Here is a 25,218-nt window from a genome sequence, read left to right on the forward strand (position 1 = left end):
AGAACCGGGCTGCGTCAGCTGCTGCGAGCAGTGAGAGAAGTGCAGTGTGTCTCCTCCGGGGCCTGGGAAAGGACATTCCTAGAGCAGTTTACCAGCTGCTGTGAGGCGGGAGTGGGTACCGGGGGTGACATTCACGGGGAGCAGGTGCGTGGTGGTGTCCACAGGGAACCAGTGACATGGGTAAGATGCATTCACAGAGGACTGCCCAAAGACACTCAGAGGTCAGTGTTACTAACGCCATGGATATGACACCAAGGCAGAGAGGCACAGACTTGACAGCAGCAATACCGACTTTGTATTAAAGAGAGATAGCGTTGTCACTTAGCAAATCAGATAAAATAAATGAAAACAAGTGACCATTTCCTCGGGAACAGCGAATTCACACTAGCCCTCCACATACCTGCTTCCTTCTCCAGTGTGTAAAGCTAAGTGAGACCAGATATGCCTATCCCAGGTTCTATTACTAAAACATTCCTTTAAAGTTGTTTGTGAGAGAAGGCTCAGGGATTCAGAGCGCTTGCTGCTTCTGCGGATTGCCCCAACCTGGGTCTCAGCATCCACACTGGACTGGCTACAACTACCGAAAATTCCACCTCCAGGGGATCCGCTGTCCTCTTCTGGCTGCTGTAGACAACACACACACACACACACACACACACACACATGCTCACGCGCCCCCCCCCCACTAAAAACAAATCTTTAAGTCATCTAGACAGATGTAAGAAAGTTAGCCCTTTCTATCAAACACTTTAACAAAAACTTGCATTTAAGATATGGATGGAGTGCAAAGTGGCTTAAAGACATTAAGGAAATGCTTACATCCCTAGCCATCAGCTGTAGCAAATCAAAGCACCAGCAGGCTCATGCATGGTGCACAGACATTCATGCAGGCGCTCGCATACACACAGAAAATGAATTTGTTTTAATTTTAAAGAATTTAAACTCTAGGACTGGAGAGATGTCAGAGGATAAGAGAACTGGCTGCCCTTCCAGAGGACCCAGGTTCAATTCCCAGCAGCCACATGGCTGTTCATTCCCTGGCCGCCCATACACGAAAAATCACACAGAAACTATATTAATTCCAATACTGCTTGGCCAAAGACTTGGGTGCATTCCTAGCTAGTTCTTAACCTTAACTCATTTCTGTGAGTCTGTGACATCACATGGCAGCTCACAACTGTTAACTGCGGTTCCAGGTGATCCCACACCCTCACACCAACGGACAAAAATTAAATAAATTATAAAAGAGTGGTAATGTGAACTTAAAAAACCCTCAAATTCCTAACAGTTACATTTATCTCACCAGCTTCTGAACGATAACTAGGACATCTGTTTATCGGCTTTTCTCTTTATCACAAAGGTCACACTGACCCTGTCTGTGTTAAATGAGTTTGAAATCTTTGAATTAACTTTACCTTAACAATTTCAAATGATACATTTTTTTTACAATTGTTTCTGGATCTATCAACTAACAATCCTTCTACTCTTTTTAGATACTGATTTTAATGATCTTATTCCCCCCCTCACAAATTTGCATGCATAAGCATTGTATTATTAAATAATATATTAACAGGGAAAAAATGTCTTCCCAGCCAGTATCTTCAGGTCAAGAACTAATGTTTAAATCTAAAGGCAAGCATTGCATCTTAGGAAACCCAAACACTTGTAAAGATTTTACTCTGATGTGGGATTCCCCTCTGTATGCTGTGAATATGTTTTATTACCATTGGTTAATAAAGAAGCTGCTATGGCCTATGGCAAGGCAGAATAGAGCTAGGAGGGAAAACTAAACTGAATGCAGGGAGAAAGAAGATGGAGCCAGGGAGATACCATGTAACTGCCGGAGGAGACAGACGCCAGAACCTTACTGGTAAGCCACAGCCTTGTGGTGATACATTGATTAATAGAAATGGGTTAAGATGTAAGATTTAGTTAATAAGAAGTCTGAGTTAATAGGCCAAGCAGTGCTGTGATTAATATGGTTTCTGTGTGATTATTCAGGTCTGGGAAGCCGGGAATGAATGAGCTGTCTCCATCCATATTACTCTGTTTCCTTTGGTCTTTGCCATGATCAAAGGAGAATTAAGGACAGAGAAAATCATGATTTGGTGATAGAAGCTGGAGGACCAGAGCCATGGACAAATTATCTAATCCTTTGTATCCCAACTGTCTGTAGGATACTTTGTGCTGGTTATTGTGAGGAATGCAGCAAAACAGGGCGTGAGACTACTCAGTGAGCACTAGCGATCACCGCCCCTGCTTCGTTCACTTCCTTTCTCACTACTGTGGAAAAGCCACAGGACAGAACAAATTACGGGGGAGCGTTTAGTTGACTGTTTCTGAGAGTCCAGCTGTCCAGCATGGCAGAGATGGCACAGAAGCCGGGGAAAAAGGAAGGGGAACTCTTGGCTGGCTTCCTCCCTTTTCTTCCTTTATCCTGGCAGGGGTCTCAGCCCCTGAGATGGTGTCATTCAGGGCGGGTCTTTTCCCTCAGTTAACACTATCTGGAAAAGCCCTCATAGATATTCCCAGAGCTGTGCATATACACTCACCAGTCTCCAAGATGAATCTCAATTAAGTCAAGGTATCAACGCCCTTTATTATCAGTACCATCATCTTTAGTAAAGAAATCTAGCTGTTATTAGTTCTGACCACAGCTATGTCAGCCACTCTGTGTGGGACCACAAAAAAGAACATAAACAACAAACTTCATCATTTTGGACCTTTCCCTCAGCTCCCTTAGTAAAATGAGAATATTGTTAACAGCACACGTTAGAGGCCCTGAAAACTACAATGGGTGCTCAGGAAGAAGTCACGAAGGAGCTGTTGATAGCTCAGCGGGATCACAAGGACCCGAGTCTTCATCTCCGGCACCAAGTGAAAGTCTGGCGTGGTTGTGCACACCTGTAACCCCAGCTTTAGGAGGTAAGCCCGCCAGTGGTGCACACCTTTAATTTCAGCACTTGGGAGGCAGGTGCAGGCGGATCTCTGTGAGTTCAAGGTCAGCCTGGTTTACGAGACCTAGTTCCAGGACAGCTGGGGCTGTTACACAAGGGAACCCTGTCTCAAAAACCCAAACCAAACAAACAAAAAAAGATTTAAAAGAAATTATTTTGAAGAAAACGTGTCATTCTTTTGTGTTGGTCAAACACTAATAACGAGTACCTAATACCTAATATACTTAAATGACCATTTCGCTGCCTAATGGTTAATCACCACGCTCTTGGAAATATGGTGGAATTACAGGATGCCTGGAAGGTCTTAAAGCATATGTACAACTTTCAAACAATTGAGAATTAAGACAGCAAGGATCTGCTACAAGCTTGGTAGGTGAGGGACACAGGTAATTTTCGGTTCATTTCATCTTCACTAAGACGATGGCTGTATCACACCACCGACCTAAATTTACTGAGCTATTCCTAGACATAGCGTCTGCCGGCAAAACAACTGCAGATGTAAACTTCGTGGTCTCCACGGAGTTTCTATGTAGGTCTGAACCCTATAGTTACCACTCCTGCGTATTGTCACGAAGGTCCGCGGAGGCGTACGACTGTCTGGTTTTTAAAGCCATATTGCTATTGTTTTATGCACTATTTGGGACTTTTAGAAGTCACAAAATGGTCTATTTTTACTTTATTGTTTTACTGGGAGACAAACTAATTAGGAAAACATAGATCTCCTATTTCTGTTGCATTGAAAGGCTTGCACTGGGTGATTAACTATATTGGCAACAGCTAACAGTGTCAACATACCCCACAAGTGTTTCTTGGTTGAATGCATTAGACCTCCATGTAAGATGCATTCTGCCACGTTCAGTATGATACTAGACATGGTTAGAAAAAACCAGCAGATATTCAGACATTTAATTGTTCCAAGCAGGAGGCATAGGCTGCTAAAATGCTCAGCCCCCACAACGGTATTATTAATCAGCGTGTTTCACCCCCCAAAGCTGTAAGGTTTGTGGGGGAAATTCTAGAAGGAGCATCAAGCTAGAACAGGATATGGGAGCCAAATGGAAAACACGAACCAATAAAAGAAAAACGTTAAACTCGCTGAAGTCTCTGCTTGGTCTTTGAAGTCGGTTCAAGTCCCGCATACTTGAGTTCTGATGTAATCCTAAGACGGTGGGTACAAACAAGGACTCAGAAACAGCTTTTGTAACTTTTGGACGGACTGCAGTGAATCCGTTTGCTGGCGGCTGTAATGGTGATCAGTGGCCGTCGCTGAGATGCGTTCGAATGAAAACGGTTGTTCTCCCCAGGATGAAATGTGTTAATAAAGACTTACGAGGAGGAAAGTTGTGAGCCCAGCTCACACCTCCCCACACCCGAACAGGAAAGATTTCACACGGACGTTGCCCTCCGCCGCTCCGCAAACTCGGTCTCTTAAACAGCAGCGATGCATAAGTTCTCGCACGCAAGCGCGTTCTTCCTGGGTGACTGCGTGTTGTTCCTTGTTGGTCCCGTCATGTGTCGCGTTTCACATTCTAGCTAATGAGATGATTGCTTTGCTCTGCACAGGAATATTTTTCTGAGAAGAGATAATTTCCTTGATTTGGAAAAAAGAAAGATATTTCTAGTAGGATGGAGGATTTTAAACACACATGGTATCAAAGGGCCATGCCCATAATGGACAAAAATGTATTCAATTAAAAGCACATCTCTAAGTGTGTTCTTTTGTGTTGACAAGCCTTAAAAGTAAACAGTATATAAGATGAAAGGACACAGGATTTTTTTTCTAATAATAATGCATTTAAAATCCTTAGATGAAATGAGTGTTGCTATAGTTCTCTCTCTCTCTCTCTCTCTCTCTCTCTCTCTCTCTCTCTCTCTCTCTCTCTCTCTCTCTCTCTCGTTTTTGGAGACCAAGTCTCATAAGCAGCCTAGGGGAACCTCAGACAGCAACACCTGTGCTCCTGCCTCCCGCGGACGGAGATTACATGTGGGTGCCGTACTCTGGAGCTGTGGAGTGCGACTCTCTGAAAGACATTCATCTTTTGATGGCAAACAGAAAAAGTTAGTAAATCGTACTTTAAAAAGACAAAACAGCTTTGGCTGCCTACACTATACCCTTAAGTGTAATTATGGTGCTCACTGGGTAGGAGTCAATGTGTTTTTATAGAATATATATCAACAATAAACAGAGTAGATTAACCAGGTACACGACTTCACAGGGATAGGCTAGGCCCCACATGGTGCAAAGCCATCTGGTGGCCGTGCTGTTACATTTAAACGTGGTAGCCCACAGAAGTAAGAAAAGAATTGCTGCTGTCATGATTGTCTGGGGGTAAATTGTAGGACCGCTTCTCAAACTGTCGAGCACCGCTAATCAAGCAGGCAACCAATCGGCATCGTGGTGGATACATACTGCTGAGGTACGTGGGAGACAGGAAAGTGACGCCAACCTCGCTGACAGGGACATTTTAAAATGAGCTTAGCAACAATGAAAGAAGGAATCCCCAGGCGGATGGACGGGCCCCAAACCACCCCAGGCCGCGGAGTTGTAGGAGACTTGATTCCAGGAGTTGTTAAAGTGTGCCAAGGACCCAGTTTCAAGGGTTGAACACTTCATCATAATGCTACACCACCAGGAATGCGTGGATGTTTACCATGGCTGCGTCGCCATGGATTTCGTTATCTTTCTGGTTTGCCTGATCATTTAGGACTTGCCCAACCAACGGTATAACCTCAGCGTAAGTGTGAGGTCGACCTTCCTGTGTTTTATGCCATCATGCATTGGTTATTCCAGCTTTCACAATGATCCTGGCCCAGATTACAAGCTCTCCAGGGGCAAACCATCTACCACAGATAAGTAGCGTTATCACATGACGGTAACTGGGCAGTGTGCCTGCGTGCGTGTGTGCATGTACAAACAACATTAGCTCAAAATGGCACAGGCTGTAAGCTGTGTGTACTAAGGTTCAGGAATTTTTCCTTAGATAAGTGCCTAGAATTCTTTGGTGGTATTTTTGACGATGTTTTTCTTTTTGTTTCTTTTTTGTGAGATGAAGTCCCACCCTACTTAGCAATTAAAAATAAAACTTGCTAGAAGCTCCATGTTTGATATGTCAAACACATACCTTATACATCCTCTCAAATTCTCACAGATAGGATAATTTTAAAAAGCCAACGAGAAGTATACGTTCATGTGGAATGGGAGGGGAATTGTGAGCGTACTTGACGAGTGTGTGAGGTAGAGGGTGGACACACAACCGAGGAGAGTCTGAGGGCTTGAAAAATGGTGGATGGGTTTCAGCCTGTGTCCAGGAGCCCCGAAGAGGCCTCTTATGCCTTGTCCTTTGGGCATTTGGCTTTGACTTCTAGGAACTTTTCCCTCTAACCTTTGACTTCTAGACTCCATCTCGAGTTGGCACTGCAGAGGCCTTCTGTGGGGGTTGTACAAATTTCGTAGCTTGTTTCTGATCAAGTTTGGGAGCCTACCAGTTTTTCAGAAATTGAAAAATTATAGGTTTTCAAGTCAGGTTAGTGGTTTTGTTGAGAATACAATCCCATCAAAATTTTAGCATTCAACCCAGTCAGTATCAGTTCCAAGTCGAAATCTCTTCTGATTATAGTGTTTAAGCAATCAGCCCTCGGCCGCACATTTCTGTGCTCAACACTGCTTCCTGGTTTAATTGTGTCTATTTTAAGCCCTTTAAAAATAACTGGTTACAATAAAAATGGCAGACACCTTGGAGGCGGGTGTTGTGAGAGTCAAGGAGTCTGGGCTCTTGGTAGGCTTGACTCAAGGCCGGTGTGTCTGAGGGTCACCAGAGCCGTCCTGAGCCCAGAGGATTGAAATGTTCTGGGAATGAACATAGACTGAGGAAAAGTGTGAATGAATTCCCCCAAACAGGAAAAGTCCTAAGGGTGTGGTCTTACCCGGGGTCTTTTATGGGTCTTGACCTTCTGGTTGTGGAGTTAACCTTTACCACTGAGCCATTCCGGCCCTCTTCTATGGGTTTTATGGCAGGAATCGGAAACTGAAATTATCTTTATTGAGATTGGTCATGTTGAGGACATCGTTGGGTAGGCCAGCAAGGAGTTTCCATGCCATCATCATGGTCCCCAGCATAACCAGAGACATAGTCATTCAGTCATGGTTGTACACATGTTTGCGGCTACCTGGTGATCAGCCACGAGCCGTTCCCTAACTCCTGCCTCATCTTTGCTTGGGCCTTGGTTAGGAGGCTACCAACACCTAAATAAAAAGCCTCAGGCATTTTTAAAGGTGAGGCATTCTGCATAGTTGACTTTCTGAACTTGGAGGGTACAAATCATCAGATTTTACACTCGTTTAATTGTGAGACGTAGGCAGAGAATGTGCCTCCTGGCTGTACCGTACTTCCTTCCACATCTACCAGGGAGTGGATTAGCTTCCGCCCAAGGCCTTCTCAAAATTCTAAAAAGCATGTGTCACCAAATGCACAAACGTCAACACCTTTTAGCCTCTTTTAGAGCTCTGGACACGGTGCGCCCAGGATCTGCCTTTTAAGCCATCTGAGATACCAGTTTCACCAACTATTTTGCCATCTTACAAAATTTGCCTAATGCACACCGACCTTGCATTTTGGGGTTTTTGTTACCATAAACCTAGTAGTGCCTTGGCATTAGTTAAGGCCTAGATCGGCTGCTGTAACAGAAAGTCGAGAAGAAAGTGATTGAAAAAAAATGGTGATTTGGTTTCTCCAACATAATTGTCCAGAGCGAGAGAACTCTAATTCCACAGAGGTTCCAGCTATATGCGAAAGTTCACCAACAAACACAACTGGTAGTTTCTTACAGGAAGGCTTGGATGGATACCACACACTTCCGTGCACACTCCTCTGGGCTTGAAGTGGGTCAGACAGCTACATCTATTGCCACAAAACCCCTCCCCTGGGGTACCTAAATAACAGCCTACCCTCCTCCTTAGGTCCCTAGGACAAACCAAAGTTCACCCTGGGAAATGAACGAGTGTATTATGTGTGCTTATAGATCATGGATGAGGCTGAAGCGTGGGTGGCCGACCCCAAAGCAGCAGGTCTTAGAAGGCTTGGGGTCAATGGTGGCATAGGACTTGTGGGAATAGCCAACCAACGCCTGATTTGACTTAAGGCCCACTCCATTGAGAAGGAACCCATACCCGACACTGCATGAATAACCAAGAACTGGGAGGAGGGAGGGAAATATAATCATGACATATTGTATAAGAAAAGAATCTATTTTCAATAAAAGGAAAGACATTAAAAAGCACAGAAGAAGCATGGCTTGTGCTCCACGTGATGATGGCCGCACTGATGGCCCCTTCTGTCGGTCTCCTCCGGTGTGTACTCTGGAGACCACATGCAATTAGGGCAGAATTGTATACAAATGGCCAAGAGGAGTTGCTGGAAACCCCGTTGAGTGCCCAGTGATCTTTCCCACCTGGTCTACGAAGGAATGTCAACAGTCCACGAGCCCAGCTGCTGCAAGCAGGCAAGCTTAGCTGAGGATGACGGTGGCTGTTTGCTCTATAACATCTACCCATGAAGTAGACTGAGACATGATGGTGAGATGTCCTACGTAGTTAAGGGAATCCCATGGCTAAGAGGAACAGCAGTCTGTCACCGTGGGATAAAAACTGGCAGATCCCACTAAATGTATCACGTACTGCTGAGTATGTTAGTTCTATGCGACCCAACCCCGCACAGCTGAAAATTCTTTTGCTGTTCAGATGGAAATCGTAAACAGGGAAAATGTGACTCCCTTGGTGGCAGCAACTTAGGTCTCCCGTGTCCGGACTGCACCCAGTGTGGCAGCTCCGGGCTGTACCAGTGAGTCAGCAACAGGAGTTAGTCATGGATCTGAGCTTATAGCGTTGGGACCCTTGTTCCTCAGTGCTAAAGCTCCAGGCTTGGAGTGCCAGGACCCTCACCTCTTAGCATTGCAGCTTCTCGGCAGCCGGAGCTGGTCACTCACAACAGCTTTCTGGCTCCCCTTTGGCTGGGATCTGCAGCTTTTTTCAATCTGCCCCTCTCCCAGCCCCCCTCCCACAGCTGCTTCTGGGGGATGGGCAGTGCTGGGAGGTGCCTGCTCTCAGTACCAGTTCAGCCATTAGGCCCAGGACAAAAACTACAAGTAGGTACCTGAGCAATCAAATGAGGCTTTACTGGGGTCTGGGCCACAGCACTTGGGGAGACAGTTCATGACAAGGCACTCCCCTAGGCTGCTTAGAGGAGACAGGTACCCCTCAAGTTCCCATGCATAGGTTGGCATGACCGAGATTAGTGTATCAACACCTGTGGCTCACAAATGTGAAAACTCATTAAAATCAAGAAGATAGATCATCAAATGCCCAAATATAGCACAATTAGGATTTATTTAATCACTGTACACACTCAAGTCAGATTTAAAGACGGTTAAAGCTGTCTATAAAATAGTGTCACTATGTTAAGTGCAAGAAACTGACTTAGAGATGAAAGGGTTTGGCTTACAATCTCAGGTTACCCCTTCATGTGGGGGAAGTTGAGGCAGGAACTCAGGCACTAATCACATCACATCCACAATGCAGAGCCGAGAGAAGCGACTGACTCCTCCAGCCTCTGTCGAGCCCCCACCCAGTCGGCAATCCAGGCTGTCCCCCTGCTCGTGCAAGCAGGGCGAGGGGCACTGTTGGGTGGCTGTAGGCTGTGTCACTGTCACGTAGACGTTCACACTAAACTGCACATCGCTGTATTAAACGTTTAGATGAACAGTGGCGTTTACCTTCTAGGGACTTAATACTAGATCCCTTTCCTTTCTCCCCCAACGACTATTTATTGAACATCTGTTTCGTAGATGTTTACGTTAGGCACCAGAATAAAAGTAAACTAGCGTATCTGAGCCCTGTTGAGGCCGCTGTGGCGCAGTGAACAGACCATAGCCACAGAGGGCGGGACAGTGGCATCTCTCCAGCATCAGGAGGAAGGGCCTCAGCAGTTGTACCAGGTAAGAGGCGTGGGCTTCAGCGAGGTGCTTAGCCAGGACAGTATCTTGCTTGCTTTTAGAGAGTTCCCTGAAGACAGGTGGAAGGTGGCCACGGAGGAGAAAGAGATAAGTTCCAGACTCCAGGTGATGAAGACCTAGAATAAGGTGATTATCCAGTAATAGAGAGGAATGGAATCCAAAGGATATTAAGAACAAGCAGGCACACATGGGCACAAGACGGAAAGAAAATTTCTCCTGGAGGCACTGATTCTGTTCCCTGCTTTGAGGAACCAAAAATGAGCGTGAAAATGCTTACAGTGTGAAAATGACATCAATTTGATAGTCAAACTAACCTTTCTTAACTATAAATTTTAGAGCTAAGCAAACTGTCTACAGAATACTTAAAATACAGATACCAAACGTCAGGGCCCACTCTGACATGTAAAGTGTTGGGAGTCACCACACCCACCTTTGCAACAAGAAAATGGCTTAGCGGGCTGGAGAGATGGCTCAGAGGTTAAGAGCATTGCCTGCTCTTCCAAAGGTCCTGAGTTCAATTCCCAGCAACCACATGGTGGCTCACAACCATCTGTAATGGGGTCTGGTGCTCTCTTCTGGCCTGCAGGAATACAGAATATTGTATACGAAATAAATAAATATTTAAAAAAAAAAAAAGAAAATGGCTTAGCAAACAGAAAGGCGACAGTTCTTGGGTGCGCCAAAGAACTATAGTAACAGGATGGTCTCCGCCTGCGGATAGGAGGGTCAGTGGGAACACAGAGCACACCAGGTGCACAGGCAGCAGGTGATGAGGCTGGCCAGAGTTAAAACCCTCCTGGCTGAGTCTTAGAGGTGACTCCATACTTCCTTGAGGGTTGTTTATTGTTTTAATTTTATTGATTTATTTATTTTGTTTTTTAAGATTTATTTATGTATATAGTATCCTGCCTGTAGGCCAGAAGAGGGCACCAGATTTCATTATAGGTGGTTGTGAGCCACCACGTAGTTGCTGGGAATTGAACTCAGGTCCTCTGGAAGAGCAGTCAGCGCTCTTAACCGCTGAGCCATCTCTCCAGCCCCTTATTGATTTATTTATGTGTAAAAGTGCTTTGTTTTAATGTGTTTATATACCGTGTGTGTGCCTGATATCCACACTGGCCGGAAGAGGGAGTTGAATCCTCTGAGACTGGAGTCACAGATAGCTGGAAGCCACAACATGGGTACTGGGAATTGAACCTGTATCCTATGGGGAGCACTCAGTGCTGTAACTGCTGAGCCACCTCTGTTGTGGGATGTTCTGGCTTTTGGGGGGGCTTGTCACCCAGCTCCCAGGTAAATCACGCACGGAGACTTATTCTTAGTTATGAATGCCCGGCCTTAGTGTGGCTTGTTTCTTGCCATTTTTCCTTAACTTAAATTATCCCAACTACCTTTTGCCTCTGGGTTTTTATCTTTCTCTATTTCTGCATGCCTTTCTTTCTCACTCTGTGACTGGCTGGGTGGCTGGACCCTGACGTCCTCCTCTCCTTATTCTCCTGCTCCTTTCTCCTCCTCTCGCTTTCTCCTTCTATTCAGCCCCGCCGACCCTTGCTCCTGCCTCACTATTGGCCGTTCATCTCTTTATTAGGACCATCAGGTGTTTCAGACAGCAGCAGTCTCACAGTTAAACACATGCAGCGTAAACAAAAGTCACACACCTGAAAACAATATTCCCCAACACGCCTCTATAGTTCCCCTTCCTTGAGTTCTATGCCCTTGGAATTCCATCCTGCTGTCCTTTGAAGACCAGAGCAAAGCCCCTCCTACTGCTGGGCAGGGAGGAGTGAAGCCGTCCTTGTGAGGTCACTCCAGAGGTGCAGCTTTGCCAGAACAGAGAGAAGGGAGATTCTGTTTACTTTACTGTTTTCTTGTCCCCACCCCACAAACCAATGCTCCAAGAACCTGCAGAAGACAAACGCTCCTTGCAGGCTTACTGAAACTCTGAGACCTAATCGTAAGACTAAAATATTTTCTTTCCACACAATGAGGTTTAACAAGAACTTCAAGGAGATTTGAAGAAAACCAAAACACAAAGCACGCACACATGCGCGTGCGCGCAGACGCAGACACACACACAATTCCTGCCCTCTAGATACATACAAAGCCCACACTTCTATTTAGCTCAGCTCAGTTTCTTTTGCTCCGTACATCATGCCTTGCTCTCAACAAAAATTAACAAACAAAAAGCAAAACGACACAGTCCAAACTACAAAAGCAACATCTGAACCAGGCTCAAAGATGGAAGGAAGATTGAGACTACCAAGATGAGAAGTGCCAATGAATGCTTTTAGTAATGAAGAGTTCCCCTTTTAAAACTGAATGATAGCTGGATGGTGGCGGCATACACCTTTAATCCCAGCAGAGCAATCTCTCAATTTGAGGCCAACCTGGTTTCAGAGCTAGTTCCAGGACAGCCTGGAGAAACCTACAGAGAAACCCTGTCTGTAAAATAAAATAAAATAAAATAAAACAGAACAGAAAACTGGATGATGAACAAGATCGGATTCATAATGCAGGCACAGAGAAGGAAATTCCAAGGAAAAAATCAAGTGGGAATACAAGAAATAAAAACTGATATCTCAGACATGAAGAACATCTGATGAGTTTATCTGGAGTGAACACTGTTGGCGAAAAAGATTCACTGCCCAGAGACAGAAGGAGATGAGTGGAAACTTCCCAAATACGGGGGGGGGGGGGTGCGGACGACACTGGCGGGGAGGCGGCTGTGCGTGGGATCGGAAGGGCAGAAAGCAGAGACAGGGACGGACGCAACGCTGGACAGTGATAACAGCAAATCTTCCCAAAACTAGTGACAGATGCCAAGCTACAGACACAAGAGGCTTAGAGACCAGCATCTAGGACGGATGTGCAGCTGGGTGTATGCTCTTAACCGTAGTGGGCTCCTCAGGCCCTGGCACAGACAGAGATCTTGAAGCAAGGAGGAGGATGGAGCAACTCCTCCACAGAGGGGCAAGGATAACATCCAACTTTTCTTCAGAAAAATTACATAAGCAAGAAGAAAGAGAAACGATATATTTTAGGTATTGAAAGAATAAAAGCCTACCAGCCTATACTTTTGTATCCTGTGAAGTTTCTGTCAAAACGGAAGGAGAAATGAAAGTTTCTCTAGGTCTCAAATAGAGCTGCTTTGCAAGGAATGTCAAAATAACTTCTTTTAAGAGAAGAAAAACTAGATAGGCTACAAACTCTATCTGCATAGAGAAAGAATGAAACATCAGGGAAGAAGTAAGTGAAAATAAGAAGTATGGATTTAATTTTTTATCTTAATTTTCTCCATATCCTACAGTATTTGTACTACCTAGGAAGTCTGCTCAGAAAGTGGGCTTTCATTGGTTTAATAAACATCGAAGACTCTGGGAAAAACAGAACTTTCAAAAGAATTATAATTAACATGTCGAGGGGACAGAGAAATGAACCACAGGAAAACAGACAAAATCTCAACTGAAGGAAAAGGGCAGAAACCACAAGAGCTTGGTGAAAGAGTGGCCAGTCCGTGGCCACGAGAGGACTTAGGGGCACTGTGCTATCTGGGAAAGAGTTCCAGAGTGTCCCCCATGAGTCTGCGGGAGCGGCCCCGGGAGCCCGAAACGCTAGCCTACGTCATGTGAGTCTTGTGCACACTGCGCTGCAAAAACCACCACTTCTGCACAGCCTCCTCCCAGTTGGGAAAGGAGGGGGAGGCTCTTCTATCGCTGGGTTAATTATACTAGGAACAGTCACTCCCCTGGCACCCAGTGAGCATATCTGCTAACTAGAGGAACCTGCAAGGAACATTTGTTGAAAGATTGCACAATGGGCATAATGTTGCTTTTTCCTTAAGGACTATGATCGACAAACGATTTTAATTCTTCTAGTCTAGGTAGCAGATAGTATTCTATAGTCATGCAGACTACCCAAAAGCTTGGATATTCAGCTTCTTGGACATTCAGTGTTAGTTAAAGTTGACTTAAAGAAACCCTGCAAAAGAAAAAAAAAGCATGAAACAAAAGATGTATAGAAAATAAATCCAAACAATAACGATAAAAACTGAAAAGAGCTCTCCACTAAAAACAAACACACGTGGTGTCCTTAATGTTCAAGGTATTATTAACTTAACGTAAAAGTGGGGGACTGGGAAGATGCAGTGTGGAGGCTAACTAGAAAGAAACAAGATTGGCAGCCTGAGAACATTAGGTCCACCCCTCTTCCCCAGCCCCCAGAAAATGGGATACTGTGAAACCAGGTAAGACAGTGGGTAAGAGAGGCACCTTCACAGGCTGCTTTGAGTATCTGGTCTGGCAGTTTACACGCACGCGACATTCTGTGGCTAGACAACTCTGGGAAGGGCTTGTTAATAGAATCCGGTAGAACCCTACAGGTTCATCAGTATCTGAATGCAGAGGATCCCGGGCTTGGTGTTTTGGTCTTTCACACAGTCCCAGCTTAGAAAAGTGTAGGAAGCCTGAGCTAGTGCCCAGTTCCCCTCCCGGGTTCTCGATGGAGACAATTGGCATGTAGTAAACAGAAGCAAACCTCCCCTGGATGAATCTCTTCTTCGGAGATTGTACCATATCAGAAGACTAGGGGTCCTACCCTTTGGTTTGGTAGTGTGCAAGCCGTGTGTCTGAGGGGGCTGTGCTTTGGGTCTGTGCAGATCTGCCTCCGTGGGAGGGTGTGCAGTAAAAGGGAGTCCCACACAGCGGCTTACCTCGCACCTCTCAGCAGCAGAATGTGAATGTGAGCTTGAATGTTGCTACCCTGGAAAACAGAAGTGTTTGGTATGGGTTGTGAAGGCTCCTCCTCTGCAGAGGAGAAACCCTAGAGACAGAGAGAGAGTCTGAGCATGGGAGAGGCAGTGCCTCTGGTTCTGGATGGTTAGGAAAGCAGAAAGACAACAGGAGCTGAGGAGAGACGATCACTGGGAACTGACTCTGGACGCTGAGGAGAGACAAGTTCTTCTTCAGAGACATAGTGGAACCAGTGGGAAGCTTAAACAAGTTTGTGAAAGATGATGTGCCTGCACAAAGATACGAGAGGGACAGACAGTGAAGAGACCGGTGCGAACTCCCAAGATTAGTCTGTGCTAGACGGCAACAGAGCAGCTCTGAGCACGAGAGGCAAAGATTACCTGTGAACATTTTCTTTTCCATTTCTTCTTGAATTTTCAGAAGAATCCGCTCTTGTTCCAAGGCTTCTATGTACTTTGAATAGCACCAGGTTGGCTGAAAAAAATAATTTTCAAACTTAATTATCAAAACTTTGCCGGATTTCCCTCAGGAGCACACTAGAGATAAAATAAATCTCATTATTCCTTTGTTTACACTTCTTGTTGATGTATAACATGCACCAAGAAAAGTACACCCTAGCCAATTACGGTAGCTCATGCCTGGATTTCCAGCATGGATGAGTCTGAGATTAGCATATCTCTGAGGCTAGCCTGAGGTACCTAGTAAAGCCCCAGGTCAGCCTGGACTATACAGTGATACTCTGTTTAAAAAACAAAGCAAATTGAAACAAAAATAAGAATATATTTGAGATATTTCTATCATATATCTCAAATGATAATACAGATTTCCCCATTTATGCATTTTAATTTTTTAACTGTGTACCACAGATCTTTATCTACCTAGTATTCTCCTTTCATATTATATTTATTCCATAACAAAGCTACTTCTTTCTGTAGCCTTGACCTGAATCTGTAAATTCTTTCCCTGAGTGAGGAAGAATGTTCAGACAACCATACTGTTTTCCAGTGAACAATGGGACAAGAGCTTATGTGATATAGGATTTCCCTCTGTGTGCTGTGATTACCATTAATAAATAAAGAAACTGCTTTGGACCTATAGCAGGGCAGAACTTAGGTAGGCAGGGAAAACTAAACTGAATGCTGGGAGAAAGAAGGGTGGAGTTAGACACCATGGAGCCACTGCCAGAGTCAGACATGCCGAAACTTTGCCGGTAAGCCACTGCCACGTGGCGATACACAGATTAATGGAGATGAGTTAAATTAATATGTAAGAGTTATCCAGTAAGAAACTAGAGCTAATGGGCCAAGCAGTGATTTAATTAATACAGTCTTTGTGTGATTATTTTGGGGCTGAGCAGCCAGGAACAAACAAGTGGCTCCTTGCAACACTTACGGGCTCAGCAACAGCGGCTCAGCTATCTTTGTATTGGTTACGAACTTAGATGCTTATTAAACATCCAAGATTATTTTGGGGGTGATAATTTTGAATTTAGACTGATTACTGAATAATAATAATTGATTATTATTTCCTAATTTCTAGAGTAACAACATGCAGGCTTAAAAAAGCAAAAATCAATAGTAAATATGTATATTTTTAAGGTGCCTCTGACATCCAGCTATTCAGTTCCCTACAGAAAGCAAAAGTCAAAAGTAAATATGTATTTGCACAGTGCCTCTGACATCTTAAGGCACTGACAGGACACGATTATTATCAGTGACATCATCATTATCCTCGCCATCACCCTTCTCGCTTTGATCAAAGGGGATTCTATTCTCATTTCGGGCAGCAGAGTATACTGATGTGGACAGAGCTCAGGACAAAGCCTCTGTGTCTGCATCCCTCGCTGAAGCTTGTGTTGTGCTCCCAACAGGTCAAGCGGATCATTTCCTGATGCGTGTACCTGAGTCTCATCCACTTCAGATAGACCTGTCAGTACACGTCTCTACAAAATCAACCGTTTCTCTTCCTTCATGAGAGTTTTATAGCCTATTAGTTACCTCAGTAGGGTAACAATTTATGTGGCACTTCTAAGTGAAGAAAAGATTTTTTTATGAGTTAGTTTTGTCCCAAGGTGCAAACATTTTTATTTTTTTTTAAATATTTATTTATTTATTATGTATACAATATTCTGTCTGTGTGTATGTCTGCAGGCCAGAAGAGGACACCAGACCTCATTACAGATGGTTGTGAGCCACCATGTGGTTGCCAGGAATTGAACTCAGGACTTTTGGAAGAGCAGACAGTGCTCTAAACCACTGAGCCATTTCTCCAGCCCCCGGTGCAAACATTTTTAAATACAAGTCATTAAAAATGGCTGCAGATTAAATTCATGTTTCAGAGAATTGATATGAAGGTGTGCTGGTTGTAAACATAAAAATGCAAATGTATTGGGTAGTGGGCATGTAATACAAAGAATTAAGAAACTGAGACTAAGCATTTAGCATTCTGCGCCGTCTCTGAACTCAGCACACTAATCTACAGAGGTTGTTGTATTCTTCTTTTCTCCAGGAAGATGTCGCTTCACTGTCTGCAAGTTAAACCATCACGAGCTGAGGAAGAGCTCAGTGGGGGACTACATGCTTCATATGCACAAGGCCCTGAATTTCAATTCCCAGCATGCTCTGGGGGAAAATGGCTGGAGGGCATTCCCTTCAGACTCTCTGAGGATCACCATTGTAACCCATTTTCACACCTATACCACACACAACCTCCTGCTGCCAGTGACCAAGTCACTGTGCGCCCATTGCTCTAGAAGGGAAGCGGGCCCTGGCATCTTACCTGCCGGCCATAGGCTTGCAGGCCCAGCAGGGACTCGCTGGCTAAAGGTGCTTTGGTTAGAGAGCCTGTAGTGCTTGCATACTGCTTGAGTCCAGCCTGTGAGGTAAAACAGAGAGCGAGATGGTGGGAAGTTATAATGTCGCGTAAGAAATCAGTTCATGGTGAGTCTACACTTGGAGCGTCACGCCAGTCACTTTGGCCTTTAAATTGGCCATATTCATATAAGAACATTTAAAGAGAAATGAGACAAACAAGGAGATGGAATATAAAAATCCAAGCATCAAAGAAAGACTATAGTTCTCGTGAACATACAACCAGATTTTCCACTCGGGGCAATGCATGGACATAGAACTGTAACCCCCACACAAATGGAATCAAGGTCTATGTGTTCCTTTTCTCATGTCCGCCTGTGGGGAAATGTTCCATATGATGACAGACAGAACATTGTTTGCAGAACAGTGCCTCTCACACGGGGCACCCGAGTATTTGTTGTGTGGCAAATGAATACACACAGAGATGCTATAAGTGACTGAATGGTCTCCCATCCTCAGGTATGAGCTAATGGTGACACCACGTGTAACTGTGCCATTATCATCAACAGATGAATAGAGTATGCCTGATGCCTCCCTTCATTCTTCCAAATAGAAACTAGAATCACTTCCAACTCCGTGTGTTAGAAATCAGTCAGTATACATACACCTGTGCTCACTTTTGGGATGATTCTGCCATGCATAATAATTTCCTAGAAACATGCAGAAAGAATGAACACCTTAAACAATATATGTGGTCAAACAAGTGTGTGTGTGTGTGTGCTCATAAATGTGCAGATTACACCTGACCATGGAGCCAGAGAGCAGCCTTGGGTGTTGCTTCTCAACCCAGTGTTTCTGACAGGGTCTTCCCTGCCTAAGGTAGGCTAGGCTGCTGGCCAGTGAGCCTGGGGCTCCTCCTGTCTCTGTCTCCAGCGCTGGATCACTAGTCCATGCCACCAGGCCCAGCTTATTCCCATGGCATGTGCCCCCCATCTCCCGTGTGTGTGTGTGTGTGTGTGTGTGTGTGTGTGTGCGCGCATGCGCACACACACACACACATATTCTCTCTCTCTCTCTCTCTCTCTCTCTCTCTCTCTCTCTCTCACACACACACACACACACACACACACACAACTTCTTCACTCTAGGTGATGGAAGCTGTTGACGTTGTCTAGGTGTGAAGAAAGCCTTCATGAAGAAGAGAACACATCTGACAATAATTCTGGGAAACTCAAGAACAGTGTGAGGAGCCGCTAAGGAAGGCGAAGGCTTGAAGTCACTAACGCCTGTGGCAGTAACTTCTCGGGCTGGTTCCCCAGCCCACATTCCTCTCTGGGCAGCACACATCAATCACCTCATCCTTTAGAAGTGTGATTCCATCTAGAGCAGATTCTTACCTTTCCAATCTTGTCTTCATCTGACTCTGACATATTCTTTTTCTGTTTATGTTCTTGTCTTCTCTCTAAAACACTCATAATTTTTTCATCTGTTAAGTTCTTCCTAAACTCACAAAACTGTGGCCAAAACTTAAACAGAACCCCAAAAATTGTCATCTGTATTAAAAAAAAACAAAAAACAAAACTATGTCTCAGATTACCATTCTCGACAAATGTACCAAATTAACTCTAACTTGCCATAATCATGGACTTCTCCATCCTTAAGATACACTGCACAACCCCCAACCCCAGCACCTTATTGTTTGCAGACTTAGTGCACTGAGCCCAGCACAGGCTTCTCTCCAGCAGCTTCACAGCCGAGGAGAAGTCCTTTAAAACACTCACCGGGTGTACTTGAAAGTGACTTTATTCTTAGTGTTTCCCTAACCCATTAATTGCATTACTAAAGACTCCATTAGGTCTTTTTAAATGAGAAATTCATGTTTTCTTTTTAAGCTGCCCCGTTGGTCAGCCGCACTCTGCTGTTTTATGCAGCTATTCCAAGTATTCAGTTCTTCAAGGGAAACTCCCCCAAGCCTTTCTCTGTCTTTTAGAGAAAGGAAATACCATTTTGTCTCTGGAAAGGCTCTTAAACAAAGCTGCGGATCTAAGAATAAATCTTGAGTAACTTTTAAATGATATAATCTCTTTTATGTGAGAGCAAGAAAAAGTAACATTTGAAAAGCAAAACCGGCACCCTAGGCCAATGCTTTGTGAGGACCCTGCACATTAAGTGATTGATTGTGATGTGCACAGAGATAAGAGTAGCTGCTGTAATTCCCATGCCGAGCTCTTACATTAGCTCCAGAGGCATAAGGTACTTCCAAGAAGGTAGGGCTTGCCACATCAAATCAAGCCCACCATCTTACGGCTAAAGTGGCCTTTACCTAATGCCTTGAAGAAAAACGAGCAGTCCTATTAGGCTCCAAGCCAACTCTTAGGGTAAAGGAATTTTTTCAAAGTTAATGCTTGAGTCCTGAATTAGCAAAAATCACTACTCATGTTTTCTAGGCGTGAATGTAATTATTTATTCATTCCTTTGTGTGTGTGTGTGTGTGTGTGTGTGTATTTCTCTGTATCCTGTAATGGCTGCCCTGAACTCATTCTGTAGACCAGGCTGGCCTTGAACTCTCTTTAGACCAAGCTGGCCTCAATTAGTACACATTCCCCTGTACCTGCAGCACTTTAAAAATGACCAAATTCTGAGATATATTAATGAATGTAGGGCTACTTTGCTCTCTGCCAGCAGATGGGGCAACCTCAGGCTCTTGTTTTGTTTTTTTTTTTTTGGTTTTTTTTTTTTTTTTTTTTTGGTTTTTCGAGACAGGGTTTCTCCGTGGCTTTTTGGTTCCTGTCCTGGAACTAGCTCTTCTAGACCAGGCTGGCCTCGAACTCCCAGAGATCCGCCTGCCTCTGCCTCCCGAGTGCTGGGATTAAAGGCGTGCGCCACCACCGCCCGGCCAACCTCAGGCTCTTGGTAGCGGGTGTGGGGAGAGACAGGCTAACTGATGCAGGCAACTTTGAGTGTTTCTCAGCCCCTGGTTCCACTCTGCTCACCACACAGGCTGACCACACTACACTCCTTGTTCATGACAAATCTCACACATCCACGTGGTCAGAAATGCCTGCTCTACATTTAGACCACAAAGATGAATAAGAAACACATTCTGCCCTCACAAACTTTGCAATCTACTTTGGATTCAGTGTTTTAAGTCTTAGGACAGAGAAACTCAGGGCCAAAGACAGAAAAGGTGGATTATGGAACGACACTATTTCAGCGACCCCGGGAAGAGAGAACAGAGGTGGTAAGGGATGCGACTCCGGGTGTGTAGCAAGCTGACTTCTCTCTGTGGGCAGCAGGAAGACAGTAAAGCATTTTAAGTAGAGAGTAGGATGATCAGATGCCATTTTGAGAAAAAGTACTTTGCTTCCAGCGAGTTGGTTGGAGCGAGCCCAGAAACCGGAGCTATGGTAATGGTTAATAATTAATAATAGGTTTTGCAGATCTGAAGTGACACAGAGGTGAAGAAAAATGGATAGACCCTCACAACAAGGAGATACACGACTGACTTTTAATGCCTGATCAAATGTGGGGTTAAGGGAATGAAAGAGGGGAAGGACATATGGATGGCCACCAGACCTGGGGCTCACGTCTCTGGGGTAAGGGATGCCACTCTCAGAGCCTACCACCCCATCTCTGGTAAACTGGAAAGAGGACCTCAGATGAAGATTCTGTATTCCAGATGTTCTAAGCTACCTCTATGACTCCACCTTAGGAAATCAGATAAACACGCTAAGCCTGAGGACCGGTCCCACTCTGGACATCTACGCTCAGAAATGAGGTTCGACAGAGAGGACCTCATGTCTTGTTCTGGTTTGTCAGGACAACAAGGTGAGGGGATCTTAGCGGATGCCACAGTTTTGGTGCTACGCTTTCTCTGTTTCTCTCTTGCACATCCTCAGTCGCTCCTCTGCCTGTTTTAGTAATAATTTGGATTGTGACTCCACTCTCAGTCCCTTAGAGGACTTGAACACAGCTGGCTTAGAAATGACCGCTGAGGGGTAATGGCCTTTTTCCATGCTCGGCAATCGCTCCCCAGATCTGTTTCCTGTCACTTAGTTTGTGACATGGCCTTCCTCGTTACCCCTATTATAACTTATAATCATTTTTTAGGAACAACATCACTAAAAGGGTTTTCAAAATGCAAATAAATTATGCTCACCGAGTCAATGTTTTCTATTATTTATCTTAAGAAGAAGTAACTTGAGCAGCTTAAAAGGGCCCGAGTTTCTTTCGTGAGTGTACGTACTTTATGCTGGCTGAGCGCTTAAATCTCCTCTCACTTATTTTATGAGCTATGTGAATATTTCAAGCTTTAAAAATATACAAATTTTAAGACATGTATTTTACACATTTTTGTGGTAGTGGATACTTTAAAAGGGAATATGAATGGCAAGAAAGGATGGAGGAATTACCTGGAGCATTTTTACAATTTGTAGATAAAAGTAGTAACTGTGAAAAGTCAAAGTATATTATTTAGTTTTATTTATTGCATCATCAACAACAGTATAAAAGTTACTAGCTTTGTATATTTATTATATATTAATGATATAGGCAAAAGATATCCACATTAAAGAGAGCAAATCCCAGTACCAGAGAGATTAAAATCTTGCCATACATGAGCAACGGAAGAGCTTTAAAGAATACCTTAGCTTTAAAGAATACCTTGACTACTGGCGTACTTCGCCTCCGGCTCTTACCTGTGCCTCTCGGAACACATATGGTCCCATCTCCTTCCTGTGTTCAATTATCTTCTGGGCCTGCTCGACTGGAATATCAATCTGCAGAGCTGGGGGGATGCAGGAGTTGATGAAGCAGTTGATGATGGTCGTGATCTTCTTCTGGATGATGGACTCACTACAATGCGAGTGGCACAAATCCTGGACAGGGAAGAGGAGCCGCAAAGCAGGATGGGATTGATGCTTTTCCAGAGCACTTTACAGTATATACCGCTTAGCTTTGCCTTGCGAGGGCAAGGCGACGTGTCAGAGCTATTTTCAAAAATCCTTTTTTGACCCGGGGAGCCTGACGCTTCGGTGCACGTGCCTTGCTTTCATTTACTCTGTCGCTTGTTTCCCTAGGCAGGTATGACTCGTTAACATTTATGTGGTGCATGAGGCCCGCTCCATGCCGGGCACTGACTGGGCCGGTCTCCCTGGAGGAGAGCCTATTGCTCAAACGCTGTGACAGCGTCCTAGCGGAACACTGAGAATCCGCATCTACCCAGCTACAGGTGGATACGAAAGCTTTCCATCCTGGCTGCCGCCTCTGCAAGACCAGCAAGTCTGCCTGCTGCTGTGAAACAGGAACGTCCTTACAGCTACTTAAGGTCCATGGTGCTCCGGTCCCCCGGTCTGTAAGAGCTGCTCTTTCATCACTGTGAGCAAGTACACACTTGTGTGTGTGTGTCCACTTAGTGTACAGCTCCAGAGGTTCAAGACCACAGCCCTCGACTATGGCTTCTGGGTGCCAATGAAGCAGAAGCTCCTGTGGGCGGAGCCTGTGACGGAATTTCCTTATCTCTTGGTGTACAGGAAGCAAGAGGGAGCGGGGGAGATCGGGTTGAGGCATATGCCCTTCTATGTCATGACCGGGTAACCCATCCTTAGCGAGGCCCTACCTCTACTTTGGGAAGCAGTGCCTCCAGCTGGCCACCTCGTATTTACCACATGCCACGTGAGCCCCTAGGGGTCCTTTCTTGTCTCGGCCATAATGTCATCACATCCTTCCTTTTAGAGGGATTTTAAAAGTCGTGGTAGTACATTAAAATGTTCTAGTTTTAAAGTCGGAGTCAGAGACAGTATTTTTTAATAGATAGCATGGCTTGAATTACAGCATTTTTATGTCAAAAATTTTGCTCTGAAAGCAAGCAAATTTGGAAACTCCTCATTCTAGGCCAGAAATGAGCTAACACTAAGTACCCAGCAAACACCAGTTACTGTAAGAGATGTGTTAGGATATTAAAGAAAGAAAACTTTGGGCACCAGTCATGTGAAACTTTTATATAGGGCTTACCATCTGTTATCTAGAAAAAAAGCTTAATATTAATATTACATTGTAGGCAGCATGACCACTCAATTTAGCATCAACTCAGAAAAAGTCCATTTGCACTGCATAAATCTGGTATATCAAATATTCACTGTTCACCATTACTTGTAGGATTATTATGTAATCATTTGATGAACTTGATTATAATTATGGAATTTAAACTTGTGAGGTCAAAACAAATTTGCAATGTTACAGAATATTAATTCTGACTAATGGGATAGAACTTAGAATCATAACTGATAATTTTTCCTAATTTCTTCTTTTCCCCCAAGAGATGATATTATATATTATATATATAATCCTGGTCATCCTGGAACTTGCTCTGTAGAGCAGGCTGGCCTTGAACTCATAGAGATCCACCTGCCTCTGCCTCCTGAGTGCTGGGATTAAAGGCTCTTGCCTTGTTAATTCTCACCTGTTATGAGGGTTAAGAATGCTTCCCTCTAGTAAGCTTTCTGTGACGCCTTCAGCCAATAGAGATGCCATCTCACCCTCTTCCCTAACATCCGGGGCCTTGAATGTGTCTTGTTCACCACCTCATCTGTTTCTCTTTAGATTGTAAAGTCTGAGAGGGACACTATTTGGCTATTGTTGTATACTTAGCATTCACCTTAGCCCTTGTGTCAAGGGATGGAGTCAAGAAAAACTTGAGAGTTTGGAATATATCTTTCCTTTTTTTCTCTCTACAAATACTCCCATGAACACAAATTTTATATGCAGTCATATAGTTGCTCAGTAACTAGCTTTCAATAGATAATCAATAGATAAACATTTGCATCACTAATCATTCTCCTAAACAATTTTTATTGACTGTAGCAATGAATCAACGTCTCAATTAAGTGCCCAATATCCTGTTGTAGACTTGGTTCTTTCTGATTTTTCGCAATCCAGAACACCGTTTGACCAAGATTACCTGAGCTGTCTCTTTGTCTATTTCCAGTGCCACTACGAGGTCACAGCACAGCTCTGTGGCTGATGACACAGAGATCAGAGACATAACGACTTGGTTGACATCATGCTCTATCACTCCACGAGCTACCTCATTTTGGAAGTTTCTTAGCTTTTCTGTGTTTTAACATCTTCACCTGTAAAATGCTAGCTATAACACCCTTGATATCAAGGGATTCTTGTGAATAATGATCCCATGATCATTGTTATATGGATATACCAATCAGGAATGTCTCCAGGAAAAATGTGTGGCGCATTTATAAATGCATGCAATAGAAATGTACTCACTAGGCCATGGTGCAGGTCATGAAAGCACAAATATTATCATGGGGGCTCATTCTTACTCTTCATTATGGCAAGAGGTGCCTCTAGACAGCGGACAGTAAATATGCCAATATTTAAACATTAACACAAAGGAAGCTGGCAATATCGGGATACATTATACAAATCCATATGCATCTGCTATCTTAATGCATCTCTTCAAACAAAAGTGGTTTCTCCAGGTCCCAATACAATACCTTAAACTTTTGTACTTCTTGCCAAAAAAGTACTCCATTTTCCAATAAATCTCCTTTCAGGGCCACAAATCGTTGAAATTGCCTTGCAATGACTGGATTCAATAATGCTTTACGGAAAGCAATAATCTCACAGGATGAAGATATCCACTTACTTGCCACAGGCTGTCCAAACAATACAGGCAAT

General features: G+C 44.2%; 1 protein-coding gene across 1 annotated transcript in view; it reads right to left on the minus strand.

The window, feature by feature from the left end:
* Positions 1–9,509: 9,509 nt before the first annotated feature.
* The window catches only part of Rgs22 (regulator of G protein signaling 22), a 94,676-nt gene continuing 78,967 nt past the window's right edge, over positions 9,510–25,218 (minus strand). The window contains exons 21-28 of the mRNA XM_057792158.1: positions 25,035–25,196; positions 22,221–22,400; positions 18,921–19,076; positions 17,492–17,587; positions 15,094–15,187; positions 14,885–14,982; positions 14,674–14,783; positions 9,510–9,690 (exon numbers count right to left, since the gene is read on the minus strand). Of these exons, the coding sequence (XP_057648141.1) occupies positions 9,510–9,690; positions 14,674–14,783; positions 14,885–14,982; positions 15,094–15,187; positions 17,492–17,587; positions 18,921–19,076; positions 22,221–22,400; positions 25,035–25,196 (1,077 nt within the window). The remainder of the gene's footprint in view (positions 9,691–14,673; positions 14,784–14,884; positions 14,983–15,093; positions 15,188–17,491; positions 17,588–18,920; positions 19,077–22,220; positions 22,401–25,034; positions 25,197–25,218) is intronic.

Source organism: Chionomys nivalis, chromosome 17, assembly GCF_950005125.1.
Source record: "Chionomys nivalis chromosome 17, mChiNiv1.1, whole genome shotgun sequence".
Lineage (NCBI taxonomy): Eukaryota > Metazoa > Chordata > Mammalia > Rodentia > Cricetidae > Chionomys > Chionomys nivalis.